Raw genomic sequence first — 14,909 nt, 5'->3', positions numbered from 1 at the left:
AGACATTTAATTCACACCTAGGCCTGCCCTTGCCATTGTCTAATTAGAGTGGCACCAATCCCAGTGGGGGAGGAACCTGTCCCAGGACTAGTTTTGCAGAGGGAGTTCCTCATTTCCCTAGTCACACCTCAGAGTTGTGTTCATACCTCTGATCCAAGAACAGAATGTTCTGACATCTTGGATGTGGTCAGAGATGCACTGTAGCATTGTTTAGTGACAAACTCCCAGGAAGTAGTGTAAGAATGGGTAGGGTTTCCCAGGGGAATTTTACTCCTATTGCTAAGGGAGGTTCTCTCATCCACAAGTTAGTGCCAGACGTAAAAGTGGCACCACTGGCTACTTTCCTCAAACATTGCTGGACCTTTGGAAAACAGAAGGAGGACTGCACCTGCTAAAGCAAAGGACTGGAAATCAGAATCAGGACAGAACCTGCTATTTTACCTATTGAAAGAAACCCCAGGACCTGCTCCCAAATGAACCCAGGTCTTCCAGGTTTAATTGGCTAGCCTCTTGTTAAGCAACAGGAAGACAAAAGCTACAAGAAGCCTGCAACAAAGGGCCCAGCTGACCATTTTCAACTGGACTTGCCCTGAGCCTTGCTGATGGCTTCTGGGAGACTGAGTGTTGCCCATAAGATTCTGGACCCTTAGCTGGTGTTCGAGTCTACTCTTTGCCTGACTGCAAAAGTGGACACTTACAAACTTTTTCTGAACTTTTCCATTAAAGGACCAGAGGTTACCATGGATTTCCAGTGAAATGCAGCCACTGTCGTTACATCACCCATCAGATTCAACTTCCTTGTTTGCCCTGCTGAAATAAGCTCTACTTCTTCCACATTAGGATTTAGAAATTTTTGTAGATTTCACAGGGACCAATGCCGAGCACCAACCCTCTAACATCTAGCCCTCCATCGGGGCCAGTCCACCTACAAGAGAATTCCATCAGAAAAAATAAGTTTATCAGAACGAACATGACCCCTGTAGCAGATCCCGGCTCCATCGCAGTCAGCCTTACCTTTTGACACGATATAGAGCAAACCGATAACTGCTGTTGGGGCTTTGCACTTTTTGCCACTAGAGACAACTCTAAAACTTACAAATCATATCTTCAGTTCCATGATCCGATTTCTGTCATCTTGGTGTCTATCTGCTCAGCAAAATGTATACCATTCTTATAACTTGGAGTGGGATGTTTATTGTGTTGTCTTTTCAGTTTGTCAACTGTTTTGCTACTGATAAAGCTTTATACTTGTTTTTCTTTGAGTTAAGCCTGCCTGTTCTGTGCCACAGCTACCCAGAGCTGAAGTTTAAACTGAACATAGCTGCCACGGTTTCGGATTGCTTATGTGTGACATTTTCATAATTTCACTGTAACAAGGAGTGACACTTTCTCGATAGCAAAATCAAGCGATGAAGATGAGAAACAAATATCAGAAATTACACTCATTTAAGTGATGAGAAGATCTTAAAAATGCTGCAAAGCACCAGAAATAGAGGGGGCACTAACCTAGTACCCAGTTTACTTAGGCCAATTATCATGGCGTGCTAAAACTAAATTAAGTAAGGCTTGGAGAAGGTATTAGAGGAACTTACTTGTCCGAAGCGAGCAGCATAATGACAAGGTATTGGATTTATTTTGCCACCCACATGCTACATCTCTACAGTCGGCAAGTGTTAAGCCGCCCCACCTACTAGGCCCCAATACGCTTACCAGCAGCTGCAACATAGTTCTGAAACACTCTCAGGCCTGGTCAGGTAAAAGCGCCTCTTCTCAGGTGCTTATGAAGTAAGCTTTTCTATGTATCAGGTGCACTCTTGGGATTGTTTTGACCAATTAAGTTGGCTGCCACAAGGTGTCACTGTATGGCAGCTAACTGAAAAGAGTAGAGCCATTCACAACAAGGCACGGAATTAGAAATATCCTGTTTAGCTTTCTTTTCCTCTTGTTTGCCTGACAAATTACCGATCATGCGGTAATGCGGGATCTTAACTTAAACTGCGTTACCCGAACACGAAATGCGTGGCACTTGGCAGCACGGACTGAAGTGACCCAACTGAACCAGACAGAGAATATGGACATTACTTGCTGAAGTCTCTCACAAAAGGTACTTCAACGGGCACACCGGAAACATGTATTCTAGAAACTCTGTGCACGCCCAAACACAAGGACACAAAAAATATAAAGGAACAAAAAAAATAAAGAAAAATAAATTAGGTGGCCATGTGCAATATACATAGGAGGCGTAACATCACATCTCTCGACTCGAGAGACTTCAAACAAAAACAACTTGCAAACGTCCAAGGCCAACACTAGATGGCAGCACTATGCTAAGCATGTGTATCTACAGCCACCCATGCTACTAAAAGAAGATTTCCACCAAAGTCTACTTAAAACTACTTTACTGAGATTAATGAAGAATTTTGTTTCGTTTTGGTTCCTTACCATTTTGATAGAAGGTCTCCCCAGGTTTCAAGAATCTTTTCAGCACACTCTTTAGAAACATCCCCAGAGCCACTCAGAAGAGGTTCATCATTATCTTTGCAAAAAAAAAAATACAACATGTAAGTAAAAGCGTAGCATCTATGTTAAAGAACACCTACAAAGCTGAACTAAAATCTAATGATATTAAATATGCATGTTGTAAATAAATGGAATCCAACTTCAATACGTAGTAATATGGTCCGTCCCCATTTGATATTCACAGGGCAGAGACAAGATACTAGACCCAGTTGTGGTGTTTAATACAGTTTGCCGTTGGTCTCCTGGGGCTTGTCAAGTATGTCTCTGCAATCTGGGCAAAATTCAGCCATTTCTTCACTTGACTCTTAAAGCAGCAAGGGCGAGCAGCCACCACATTCTCACGGAGGCAGTGTGGGAGGCCAAAGCTCAGAATTCAACAATCAACCAATAGACATAATAATAAGTCAAAAGAAAGTACTTAATCACGCAAGATTCAAAAATTCTACACAGCACAACAAGGGCAATGCAATATAGAGATATAACCCTGCTTGTGACTAGGTGCTATACTCTGCTATGCCTACGTCTGCTGTGAAATTCCCCAGCATCTCTGATCTTTGATGTATAATCAGGGACTTAAGGTCTGATTTAGAGTTGGCAGTCAGAACACAAGCGGTCCAGCGAAGGGACAGAATAGGCGCATAGCGAGCACCCCCTTTGGAGTTTGTGTGACAATAAGGTGTCACTCCCCCTCCTGGAGTCCTGGGGCTAGTTGCCTTCAGGTGTAGGGCCTCCACTAGGTAATTCCTTGTTCAAGGTAGGCCCTTTTTCCTTCTCTTCACCTTTCCTCACGTATTCTCCCAGTGCACGGAGAACTTATAGTCCCTCATCTTCTATGAGGCGCAGGGATCCGAGGCCCTGATGAATGCCCTGAGACCTTCCTTGGCTCAACTGAATGGTTAGAAACATGTTGGCCATTGACTTTTAAATAGGTGACCCTGTGAGTCCTTGCTCTCACAGAGGTGTCCCATTTTTGTTTTTAACCACACCAACAGTCACCACTATTAAAAGTGTACTTCTACACAGGTAGCTGCTTAGGTGTTAAATATTCCCTAGATTAGCTGGATCCCACACCTTTCCAGAACAGTGATAATTTACGCACTCCCTCTTGTTCTTTTAACAGTGAGGTTGAGTCCACCCAGGTGGCATTGTCCTACCTGGGTGGGGCTAGGTGGTCAGATGATGAAGCATGACACTATATAGTGTGTGAGACCACCTAGTCCGTAAAGGAAACTTTCCCCATCTCCCCCTCTTTTGAATCTCAACTCTACACAGTTCTCACTAGCACCAGCTTACCTAATGAGGTGCAAGAGCCACTAGGAATTCCCTGTTGTTAGAGCTCTGCAATGATCTTGTGAACGCCGTACTTTTTTGTGTGATTATGAGTCAGATAACTTAGTCTCAAATGCAGCGGAGTAGCTTGTACACCAAACTCTGTCCGCCTGCCTCATTTAGGATGGGTGGCCTTTAAATATTTTATTGACAAAACCGCTGTTGGCTCAGTCGACTGAATAATTCCTCCAATGACCCAACAGAGTAGGGGGTATAGGAGGAACAACATTACACCACCCTCCCTATTTAGGGGAGCTGGTATAGTGTCTCCCTCCCCCCCCCCCCCCCCCCAAGGGTCTCCATCAGGAAAAACCTAGTGGTGACAGACAGGAAAAAACATAATGGCTGTCACATCCTGGGAGAAAGTAATAGGATGTCAGGATCATTATTTTGTTTTTGTTTTTCCAAACCAAACTTCCACTTGTAAAAAACAAAAAGTTGTGAACTTTGATGAAAGTCCGTCAAAACAGACCACGGCTGTTCACAAAAGCTTTAGTACATTGAAAGGAACAGCCATGACGGTGATTCCTTTCAATGTACAGAGAGGACCATTGGGCCTGCGATCAACTCTAAATTTAGTGGACAGAGTACCATCAGGATGAATAGGTAGTCGCTCCCCAAATTCGCATCCTGGCAGTCCTTCACTCTCTTTGGTTAGCGCCAAGCCTGGAACATATTGGATTTTTCTCCTGTAGTCTGTCCTCCTGCCCTGCGCAGGTGGACTCCTTTCCTCACCCAGCAGGTAGACAATTCTAAGCAGATCCTCTGTGCCTCTAGAAGAAAGTGCAGACTTCAAGTGATTTCCCTTCACCTCTATGGGGGAGACTGGCTGTCAGGCAGACAGCAACCCTTGTTGCCGAGCAGTGCTCGAGTACTATGCAGAGTGCTCCATTCCTCTGTCACAAAGAAATTGAAAATGGAACCAAGTAGGGTGGTTTGGGGCTCATTTTCATACACTGTCCAGACAGAGGGAGTGGACCCGCTGAGACCGCAGAAGATTGGAGTTGGTTCTCTTTCAATCCCATTCTGAGGCTGCTCACCAGGCGCAGTTCATGTGTAAAGTTATGTCTTTCACGGCAGGTAAAATGGGACTTGCTTGAAGCAGGCGTACCAAAACGGGCACAATGATGCAAGTTCTTTGCACTGGCTGCCATCAGCCTCCTGAAGCACAAATTAAAGACAGACTAAAGGAAATGTCATGCATAGAAACTTCCATACCTTGAACAGAAACTGCAGTCTCACCCCTCATCCCTACCATCCACCAAAAGGCTGTGCTCAGGAAGGTCTCATCAGCACATCTTTGCTCACAAGGCCCTCGAGAATTTCTAAGTGCAACCCTGTCTACATCCTCCTCACTTTACTGCGTGGGTCTTCCCCTTCAGCTCAGGAATACCTTTCATTGTCTGATGAAGCTACTTAAACTTCCATCTGTAGCATGCTAAAATCGCGGGCATCCACATTGGATCCCACTACCCACAGTACTCGCTCATACACACTCCGCATCCACACAGAATGATGGTACTAATTTCTGGGTATCACTTAACAAGCAAAACTTAGTGCTCGAGTGGGTTCTGTAGACAGAGAAAAAGGCCTGATCATACAACAAATTCACAAACCACGGTACATTGACACCACCCCTTTACATGATGTACCCAGGGAAAAGACAGCAGTACATTGGTTCATATGCAGTCATGCTTGGTGGGCCCCTACAAGTTACAGGGCACGTCCTGGAAGCGATCCTTGCATTGTCTGGGACATGCCTCATCCTCAGCACAATAGAATACAGGATACCAGTTTCATATGCAGTCAGGGACTAGCAGCAGGGGCACACAGCTGTTGGCCAAATACGAGACATTTCTATCCCAAAAACCTATGCACTTATTTTACCTTTCCCTATATCTTTCGCATCAGAGCATTGAACTACTGTGCCGAGTTGGTGTTCGTTAAATGCACTGTAAGGAACACAGCGAGATACAGGTTATGCAATAGAGACTAAAACTGAGCAAGCACGTTAAAGAGTTTAATATTGGCACAAGCATCGATAAAGAGCGCCTAATGTTATGCTCGGTTATGGATATTTACATAAAATGTGTGCCCATTTTCTGGCAGCCATCAGTGAGTGTATTGGGTTAGGGCCAGTCCAGGCATGCCGAAGGTAGAGGGACGTTGGGTGAGAACTTGTCATGTAGAGAGAAGATGAATATGGGCAATATGATCGGAAAAGACTACAGGTGACACACCAGAGTCGACCAGGTCAATCCTAGTAGTTTAAACCAACACCTGACAAACAGTGTATAGTTCTGAAACTGAAACTGCTTTCAGGGTTAGCTAACTGAGGTACCTCAGTACAGGAGGGAAAAAGGGATGAGAACATTAAGAACGTAGGTGACCCAATCACTTGGGGAAGCCAAGCAACTCCATGAGCAGTTTAGCCGTAGCAAGCGAGGAAAGGTAAAAAGGTGGGTAAAATAATGACCTCCAAGCTAAAGCAACAGAGTAACTGTGAGCCTTAGAAAGGAGTGGGAACGGACACATGACAGATGAAACCTTTAGATGTTGAGGGAGAAAGAACCAGTAAGAAACAACTCGTATGTAGAGCTGATTCTCAATCCTAGTTATCCTTTGTGAATTCATGAACACTAAATATCTTCCCCTTACTGGGACATCATGGACCAATTTTATACAACAGAAACCACTTTCTAAAAACGTTTAAAACCGTAATAAAGCATTAAGACTATGAAGCTACGAATTAACATTTGTTTTATGAATCACAATAATGCCTTAATTAAAAGGAAGCTTACCTAAAAGTATTAAAGTAATACAGATCACAAACCTTTCTCTAAATTAATCACCATTTTCTTTCTTAGTTGGGAAATCAATGCAAATGGTCTCATATGGATAAATCTCTAAAGTTATAAAAGAATAAAGTGTGCTGTGACTTTAAGACTGCTGGCAGACTCTGAAACCCTGGGAGGCACAGCTCCAGGCACCTGGTCTCCAGTTCATACTTTAAAGCTCTACTGTGAGGAACCCTGAAACTGGGTTCTATCCACTATCCATACAACTTATTGATTTTTAGTCTCTCTACTTCAAACGCTGTTTCGGGGACATCCTTCTAGTTGTGCATTTTCAATCTACTGAAGCGCCCACAACGTGGGGGAAAGAAATCGATAAAGATCCACACTCTCTCTACAGCAAGCATCTGCCTAGCAAGTAACAACCTCATATAATGTGAGATCTGCTTTAAAACATCCAGGAGGAAACTGACAGAAGAGACATCTATTTGAGGTGGAGATTGCTCAAGACCTCATTCATACACTGCTTCTGTGGTTCCAAAGCAGAACACCTAGGGGGACTTCTGTCTCCACCTCACACAGTCTGAAATCTCTCTGGATTAGCCAAGAAAGCACAAATGAAGAGATGTGCGTTCCAGCACAAGCAGCTCTCCTATTTGCAGTTAAAAGGATCAACAAAGAAGATATTGGCATGCTCACCGTTATACCGATTAACATCAAAAGGTAAGGTGAAAAAGTCTTTAGCAATGACAAGGAAGCCCTCAAACTCACACCACAGCACAGTCATCCATGACATTCATACTTATAGTTTAATCACTTCAAAGTAACCCCTTCCCAGATGGATACTCTTATATTATTCCATGTTACCAAAAAGCTAACAGAACCTTAACTGGTACACTGAAAGCTCAATTTATTAATACTCCTGCCTTATTAAAAAATGTCCATTCTGCAAGCCAGCTACTTTGCCCATACGTGTACAGAAAATCAGGCTAACTTCAGAAACCCCTTTGAGTGGTGCATGACTTCGTTTATTTTTCTTTCACTGCTTTTCCAAATTAAAGCTTTTTGTTTTTATAGCTTTCTATTAATGACGGTCCCCCTACAGGAGAAGGAAAAGTTACTTTTCATTCTAGAACTTTTTTCGGAGTAAGTCATAAATAACCTTCCTCCTCCTGATGAAAAGAAGAAGAGATGTGTAGCTTACTAAGCAGGTTTCTAAATATCCGTAATGGCTGCACATGATGGGATACAAGAGGTGTGCACACTGTTAAAGAAGCATTATCAGTTTACAGTTTCAGAAACAAGCAGCTTATCTTCTTTCATTGCTCGGCTATCTTTAATTGTTTGTTCAAAATAGGCTTGTAAAATATGTTTATGGCTACTTAATTTTTTAATTTAAATTAGCTCCTTTAGTTAAAATGACCATATCTGGCCAATATAGCAAATAAAAAGGCTGACAAAATTAACTTTTTTTTTTTCAAAATTAACTTTCCCAAGTTAAAGTGTTTATCTCAATTGTATTTTGCAAAAACAGTGCTACGGGATGCCCCAAAAGGAAAGACTGTGCAGTGCGTATGAGTAAGAAATGATAGTCCTCGAAAGAGAATATCATCTGTCATGCCCCACATTGTTAATCTTTTACTGCTTGTGAGGCAGGCATGGACAACCGGGAGGAGAAGCAGTTTTGCCATTTTTGAAAAAGTATGCCAATAGCTGGCACTTCAAGCTACATTTTTACTTCCTTAGTGAGCTGAAAGAAACAGAATTCTTGATGTAAACAAGCCAAAAGAACAAGTTACTTATCTTCGGTAATGCATTTTCGGGTGGATACAGTATCCACATATTGATTCCTCACCCTTTGGATTCTCCCAGTGCACCAGCATTTAACGAAAATCTTTTCTTTCTAACTCTCCACGTCAACGAGGACGCCAGAATGGAACCGCTCTGCACGCGACTCCATCTGACATCATCAGAGCCATAAGAAGTCCTCACCTACGTGTTGACGTCAGTTTCACCCACTTTTTCTTACTGTGCCTTCGAGGCGAATGGGTGAAAACCAACATAGCAAGCACAACCTATGCAAACTCAACTAATTAATATATATATCTCCATATGTAAACATACATTCTGTACATACAACATGCCAGAAATACATATAACTACAATTTATACAAATAATATCCTTCTTGGCATAACCAGACAGGCGACGGGGAGGTGTGTGGGACCATGAGGAATCCACAGGTAGATACTATATCCACCAGAAAACACATTACAGAAGGTAAGTAACTCATGTTTTGGATGGCTACAACTACAACTACCTATGGATTGCTCACCTTTTGAATAGAATCCCAAAGCAGTCCCGCACTCGGAGGTGGGTGCCTGTCTGACTAAACCAGGAAATCCTTCAGCACTGAACGGACAGAATGGCCATCCCTCCTCATTTCCGAGTCCAAGCAGTGTTGCTTTGCTAAAGTGTGGAGGGAAGCCCAAGTTGCTGCTTTGCAAATATCTACACAAGGACACCTCTAGCCAAAGCAGAAGTAGTAGACTTCGCTCTGGTAGAATGAACTCTAATGCCCTCTGGAGGATCTTTCATTGTCAGTGCATAACATATTTTAATGCAAAGAATGATCCACCTTGATCACGTTCTTTTGTGAACAGCCTTGCCCTTCATCTTGTCCACATAGCCAACAAAGAGCAGATCGTGTGTCCTAAACTCTCTCGTACTGTCCACATAGAAGCTCAACGCTGTTTGGATCCAGACGTGCAGATTTTCCTCCTCCTTAGAAGGATGGGGAGGAGGGTAAAAGGACAGAAGGGTGAGGGGCTGCCCTAAATGAAAAGGCATCACCACCTTCGACAGGAAAGACGCCCTGGCTCTCAAAACCACCTTGTTAGCATGGAAAGTGGTAAACAGGGGTTTTACACCCAGAGCTTGTAGCTCACTAACACGCCTAGCAGACATGATTGCTATGAGAACAACAGTTTTAAACATTAAGAGCCTCAATTGGCATCTACGCAATGGTTCAAATGGTGTACCCATCAAGTACGTTAAAACCAAATTTAAATCCCACTGGGGAATTATAAACTGAGTTGGAGGAAACCTATTAGTCAAACCCTTAAGAAACCTTAGAACTATAGGGGGGGGGAGACTTGAAGAGGGGCATTAAGGTAAGCAAATAAATGCCAACAGTGCAGACAGATAGCCCTTCACTGTTGCAACTGCACAACCGTGTGGTGCCAATGAGAGAGCAAATTGTAAAACATTGGACAAATGGGCCTTCAAATGATCAACATGCCTCTCCCCACACCATTTACCAAACTTGGCCCATCTACCAGCATAGACAGTTTTGGTGGAGTGTTGTCTGGTTGATAATATAACATCCACCACTTCAGGGGGAAGTGAAAATGAATTCAGATTTCCCCATTCGATGTCCAGGCATGTAAGTGCAAGCACTGGAAGTGGGGGTGTAGAACCTGCCCCTGCAAGAGGAGGTCTGCCGGATGAGGGAGACGGAGCGGTGGACACAGTGAGAGGTGCAGGAGGTCCATGTGCCACACCCTTTGCAGTCAATTTGGGGCTATTATTATGACTTGGTCCCAGTCTTGGCAAATCTTCCTCAAAACCAGAGGAATTAAGGGTATGGGAGGAAATGAGTAAAGTAGCCAGTTGCCCAAGCTCAACAGAAACGCACCCCCCAATGCTCCCTGAATCAGGTACTGGAGGCTGCAGAATGACGGGCAGTGTGTGTTCTTGTGAGGCAAACAGGTCTATCTGAGGCATCCCCCACAACAACTGAAGATGTGAAGAACCAACCCCGGATGGAGACGCCACTTGTGATCATCTGAGAAGTGCCAGCTGAGGACTAGAGTCGAAGAGCCTCTCTGCAGAGAAGATACAATCCTACCCATCCCTGTTTGTTAATGTACCACATCACTGCAGTGTTGCCCGTCAAGACTTGAATCGCGAATGGAAAGGAGGAATGCCTTGAGAGTCAGAAATATCACCGGAACTCTAACAGACTGATGTGAAACATCTGTTCCACTGGCGACCAAAGATCTGGGGGATCTGGAGATCAAAGATGCACTCCCCCACCCTAGAGTGGAAGCATCAGTTATGACGGAGGTCTCTGGAGATCGAAGACAAAATGGCCTTCCCTGCAATAGGTCACCGTCTACACTCCACCACTGAAGATCCACTGCAGTGTCTCTGGAGACTGTTATTGACTCCTTGAGATCTCCTTTGTGTTGAAACCACTGCTTGCAGAGGCACCACTGGAGAGCCCTCATGTGGCAACATGCGTGAGTGACTAACAGAATACAGGAAGCGAACAGACCTAACAGGTGTAGGACCTTTAGGACCGAAACAGCCGCTCCATTCTGAAACACTGGAATCATAGCCTGAATGTCAAATCCTCAGAGGAGTGGGGTAGGCATGATGCAATGTTGTGTCTAGTACTGCCCCTATGAAAGGAGGCACTGCAAGGGCTCCAGGTGAGATTTGGGCACATTCAGCTAAAAGCCCAGGTTGAATAACAACTGGGCTATCACCTGCAAATGATGCAGTACCAACTCTGACGTCTGGGCGTAGAGCCGCCAATCGTCCAGGTAAGGGAATACAGATATTCCCCTTTTTCTGAGATGAACTGCAACCACTGCTGTCACCCTTGTGAAGTCTTGGGTGTAGAAGTAAGACCAAAAGGAAGAGCCGCAAACTGGTAGTGCTGTGATTCTACCACGAACAGAAGATTCCTCCAGTGCGACTGCAGAATAGGGATGTGAAAATAAGCATCCTACAAGTCAATAGAAACCATCCAGTTTTCCTTGCCCAGAGCAAGAAGCACCTGAGCTAGGGTTAGCATTCAACTTCAACTGTTTGAGGAACCAATTCAAAATCCTCAGGTCTAATACCCCTGACCCATTTGCTGATCCGGAACCAAATCCACTGTGCCCTTTAACAGCAGATTTTGTACTTCCTGCTGAAACAACTGCAGGTTATCCTCTGAACCAAAAGAATGCTGGAGAGGGACGGGACAGGACAGGGAAATTCAAGAAAAGAAAGGGCATACCCATTTCCTAAAATGCTCAACACCTGGCAGTCTGATATTATTAACACACACTCTTGGGGAAAACGAATTAATCTTCCCCCTACAGGCAAGACATACTGCTGAAAGGGGAGATAACTAGGGCTGCTTTCCCGACAGGTTCCCAGTGGAAGATGAGGAGGAGAACGGCTGCTGGGCAGCCCCATGTTGCCTAAGTCTACTCGGAATCCTGTAGGATCTGTAGAGGGGGCTGGCAGATTGTTGTCCCCAGATCTGCTTCCTCCCATGAAAGGAGGAGCCGCAGCCAAGCCCCCTAAACCTTCGGAAAGGTCTATAGGCTGAGAAGAGAGACTGGAGACCCAGAGACTTAGCCATGGGCCTTAATCTCCTTAAACCTCTCTAGTGCTGAGAGAATTTTCTCTCCAAATAGTCTCGACCCATCAAAAGGGAGATCCATTAACACTGACAGAACATCAGGGGAGAACCTCAATCCTCTTAACCATACATGTCTTCTGTTAGCCACCGATGTACCCATGGCCCTAGCAACCAAGTCCGCAGTGTCCAGGCCCGATTGGATGGCCTGCTTAGCCACTGCTTGACGGTTCTGCAGAAACCCGTTAAAATGCTCTTACACATCTTGTGGTAGTTTAGGAACCACTTCCTTAGCACAGTCCATCAGCGCATGGACGTACCTGCCCAAGACACATGTAGCTTTCAGCTATTTCAATGCCATGCTACATGACAAAAACACCTTTTTAGCAGACTATTCCATGCGCTTTGATTCCCTATCTGCAGGAGATGTAAGGAAGAAGCAGTTTTAGCAGAATGGACCACCAGACTTTCAGGTGTCGGATGCTGGCTGATGAATTGCGGGTCACCTAGTGCAACCCTACATCTCCCAGCGATGACCTTGGATACCACAGGAGTAGACACAGGCTTCGACCACAAATCCAGAACAGGCTCTGACAAGGCCTCATTAAAAGCGTAGCAAAGGTTCTGACGTAACAGAGGAGAAGTGGAGAACCTCCATCAGTGTGTTGGAATTTAGCTCAGAAGTTGGCAATAGCAACTCTAAAAAGGTCAGCAGCCTTCCTGATCACACTGTGATATGAAGTAACCTCGTTAGGTGGAATACCGCCAGGAGATAGCAATTCCCACTCAGTAGAAGTGTCTAGACTGCTTGCCACTTCCGTCCTTTCAAAACCATGAGCATGTAAAGGGATTTCTCCTTCCTCCAAATACTGATGCTCCTCTAGAAGTCTCAATGCCTCTCTGCTGGATCTTAATCTAGACTCCACCGAGGACGTATGTTGTGACTCCTCTGACGCCGGGGATGCCAGACCTGGGACCTTTCCCTGGGTAGGCATTGAATGAATCAACACCGAACTAGTATTATCCGGCATGAGTATCAGCGCCGTCATCCCCAAAAGAGATGGAGCGGTGAGCAAAAAGGGCATAAATGGAGCCTGTGCATATGGTGCCGGGATGCCTAGACTGCAGGGTTAATGGACCCGTGGGACCCACAGACGCTCCAGCAGGGGTCATGGTCCTGTTAAAAATGCTGAACATAGCATTAAAAAAAAGCAGAAGGATCTGCACCAGGAGTCTGAAAGGCCGCATATTGTGTTTGAGGCTGGACCCCACATGACTCCCACTCCTCAATCTCCTGTTCAGGAGAAATAACAGGAGAGAACTGCACCACAGGACTTGCAGGTGACTCCAAAATCTCGACCAAAGACAGTGCTGGTGACATCTGTTGACTTCGGTTGTGGAGGTGAAAGGGTAGGGCTCACCTCCCAGGTCAAACAGCGCTGTGATTTGGATGCTCGTGACAAAGACCTTGGGCTGACATCGAGACGAGCGACACAGAGAACTGTGGCCACGCCGCTTATTATGTGAACAAGAAGACTTATGGAATGAAGGCTGCTCTGGAGGCCTGGATGTTCGACGGCCCCACTTTTCCTTTCCCATCTTCACCAGGAACAGCTTTGCTTCGGTTTCTTTAAGTGCCTTCAGGTTCATCCTCTGGCATGAAGAGGACCCCCGACGTCTTGGTCAGAACTTGGGCACCCATGATAGCTCTCGTGCAGGTCAGTCACAAACATATAACCTCCAAATTCCCTACCAGGCTTAAAGTCTGACTTCTTCAGCAGAGAATTTGTTGCATGAAGAATATTCGTACAAAGAAGCTCCCTCGACACAGTGTAACACCTGGACAGGTTGGAAAACCGTAAGCATAGAAGCCGCGGAAAAAAGGGAACCCAAGTCAGCATGGGGGTGAGGACTACTTATGGCTCAGATGACGTCTGACGGACTAGAGGAGCCGTTCCACTGTGATGTTCACGTTGAGGTGGAGAGCTAGAAAGAAAAGATTTCCGTTGAATGCTGGCGCAATGGGGGAATCCAAATGGTGGGGAATCCAAAAAGTGGATGTATCCATCAGAAGAAGAGGTTAACTAGGAAATTATGTGATGAAGGCCTTCCTGCCGCCCACCTGATGACTGAGCCTTACTCACCATTCGGCTTACATCGTGCTGCACTTGGTAAACAGTCACATTTTATTTTGCAAATGGTGTATACTGTGGTAGCTAGTTTGTTCAGGCAAAAAAATTCAAACAGACTTATTTATTCCCCAAGAAGCAGATATTTGTAACTTAATAGCCAGAGAATAAAACGGCAGATGAGATCTTTTTCTATTCACACACCCACCTACTTAGGCAGAACAAAGAGCATGATAAATGTACATTTCTGACCTTCTTCTTCATCATCGTCTGGGGGCGATGGAATAATTGATCCCTGTGATCCCGAATGTGGAAGCCTAATTGATGGGCTTGCTGTTGTTTTTCTTCTTTCTCTCTCTGATTCACTTTCTAAACATACAACTTCATACAAAGTGTCAGTATTGCTTTTTCTTTCTTTATTGTCCAGCTGAAAAAACAAGTATGAAATGTAGGTTTCATTTCTGCATTGACTGCACAACAGTTAAAACAAACTGCCCTCCACAAATATACATTCAAGAGCCACACTGTCCTTTAAAATAAAGAAAACATCGATATTGCCATGCAATGAAACAGCTGAAAAATGGAAAAAGTTGAACGGACATTCATGATACAATAAAAACATGATTTGGTATTTCAACTTCTGAGCATTACCACCATTTAGGTCAGAGCAATACAGGAAAGTCTATATTATGGATAATAAATAAACATTCTTTTTGTGA

At 44.5% G+C, this 14,909-nt stretch overlaps 1 protein-coding gene across 3 annotated transcripts in view; it reads right to left on the bottom strand.

Annotated features, from left to right (window-relative positions):
* RABGAP1 (RAB GTPase activating protein 1) overlaps nt 1-14,909 on the bottom strand; it is an 885,283-nt gene that overhangs the window by 593,985 nt on the left and 276,389 nt on the right. For all 3 annotated transcript variants that reach the window (XM_069241548.1, XM_069241547.1, XM_069241549.1), the window contains 2 exons: nt 14,443-14,617; nt 2,443-2,536 (listed from right to left, as the gene is read on the bottom strand). In XM_069241548.1, the coding sequence (XP_069097649.1) occupies nt 2,443-2,536; nt 14,443-14,617 (269 nt within the window). The remainder of the gene's footprint in view (nt 1-2,442; nt 2,537-14,442; nt 14,618-14,909) is intronic.

The sequence above is a fragment of the Pleurodeles waltl genome, chromosome 6 (genome assembly GCF_031143425.1).
Source record: "Pleurodeles waltl isolate 20211129_DDA chromosome 6, aPleWal1.hap1.20221129, whole genome shotgun sequence".
Classification (NCBI taxonomy): Eukaryota; Metazoa; Chordata; class Amphibia; order Caudata; family Salamandridae; genus Pleurodeles; species Pleurodeles waltl.
This window is presented reverse-complemented; position numbering and strand designations above follow the sequence as displayed.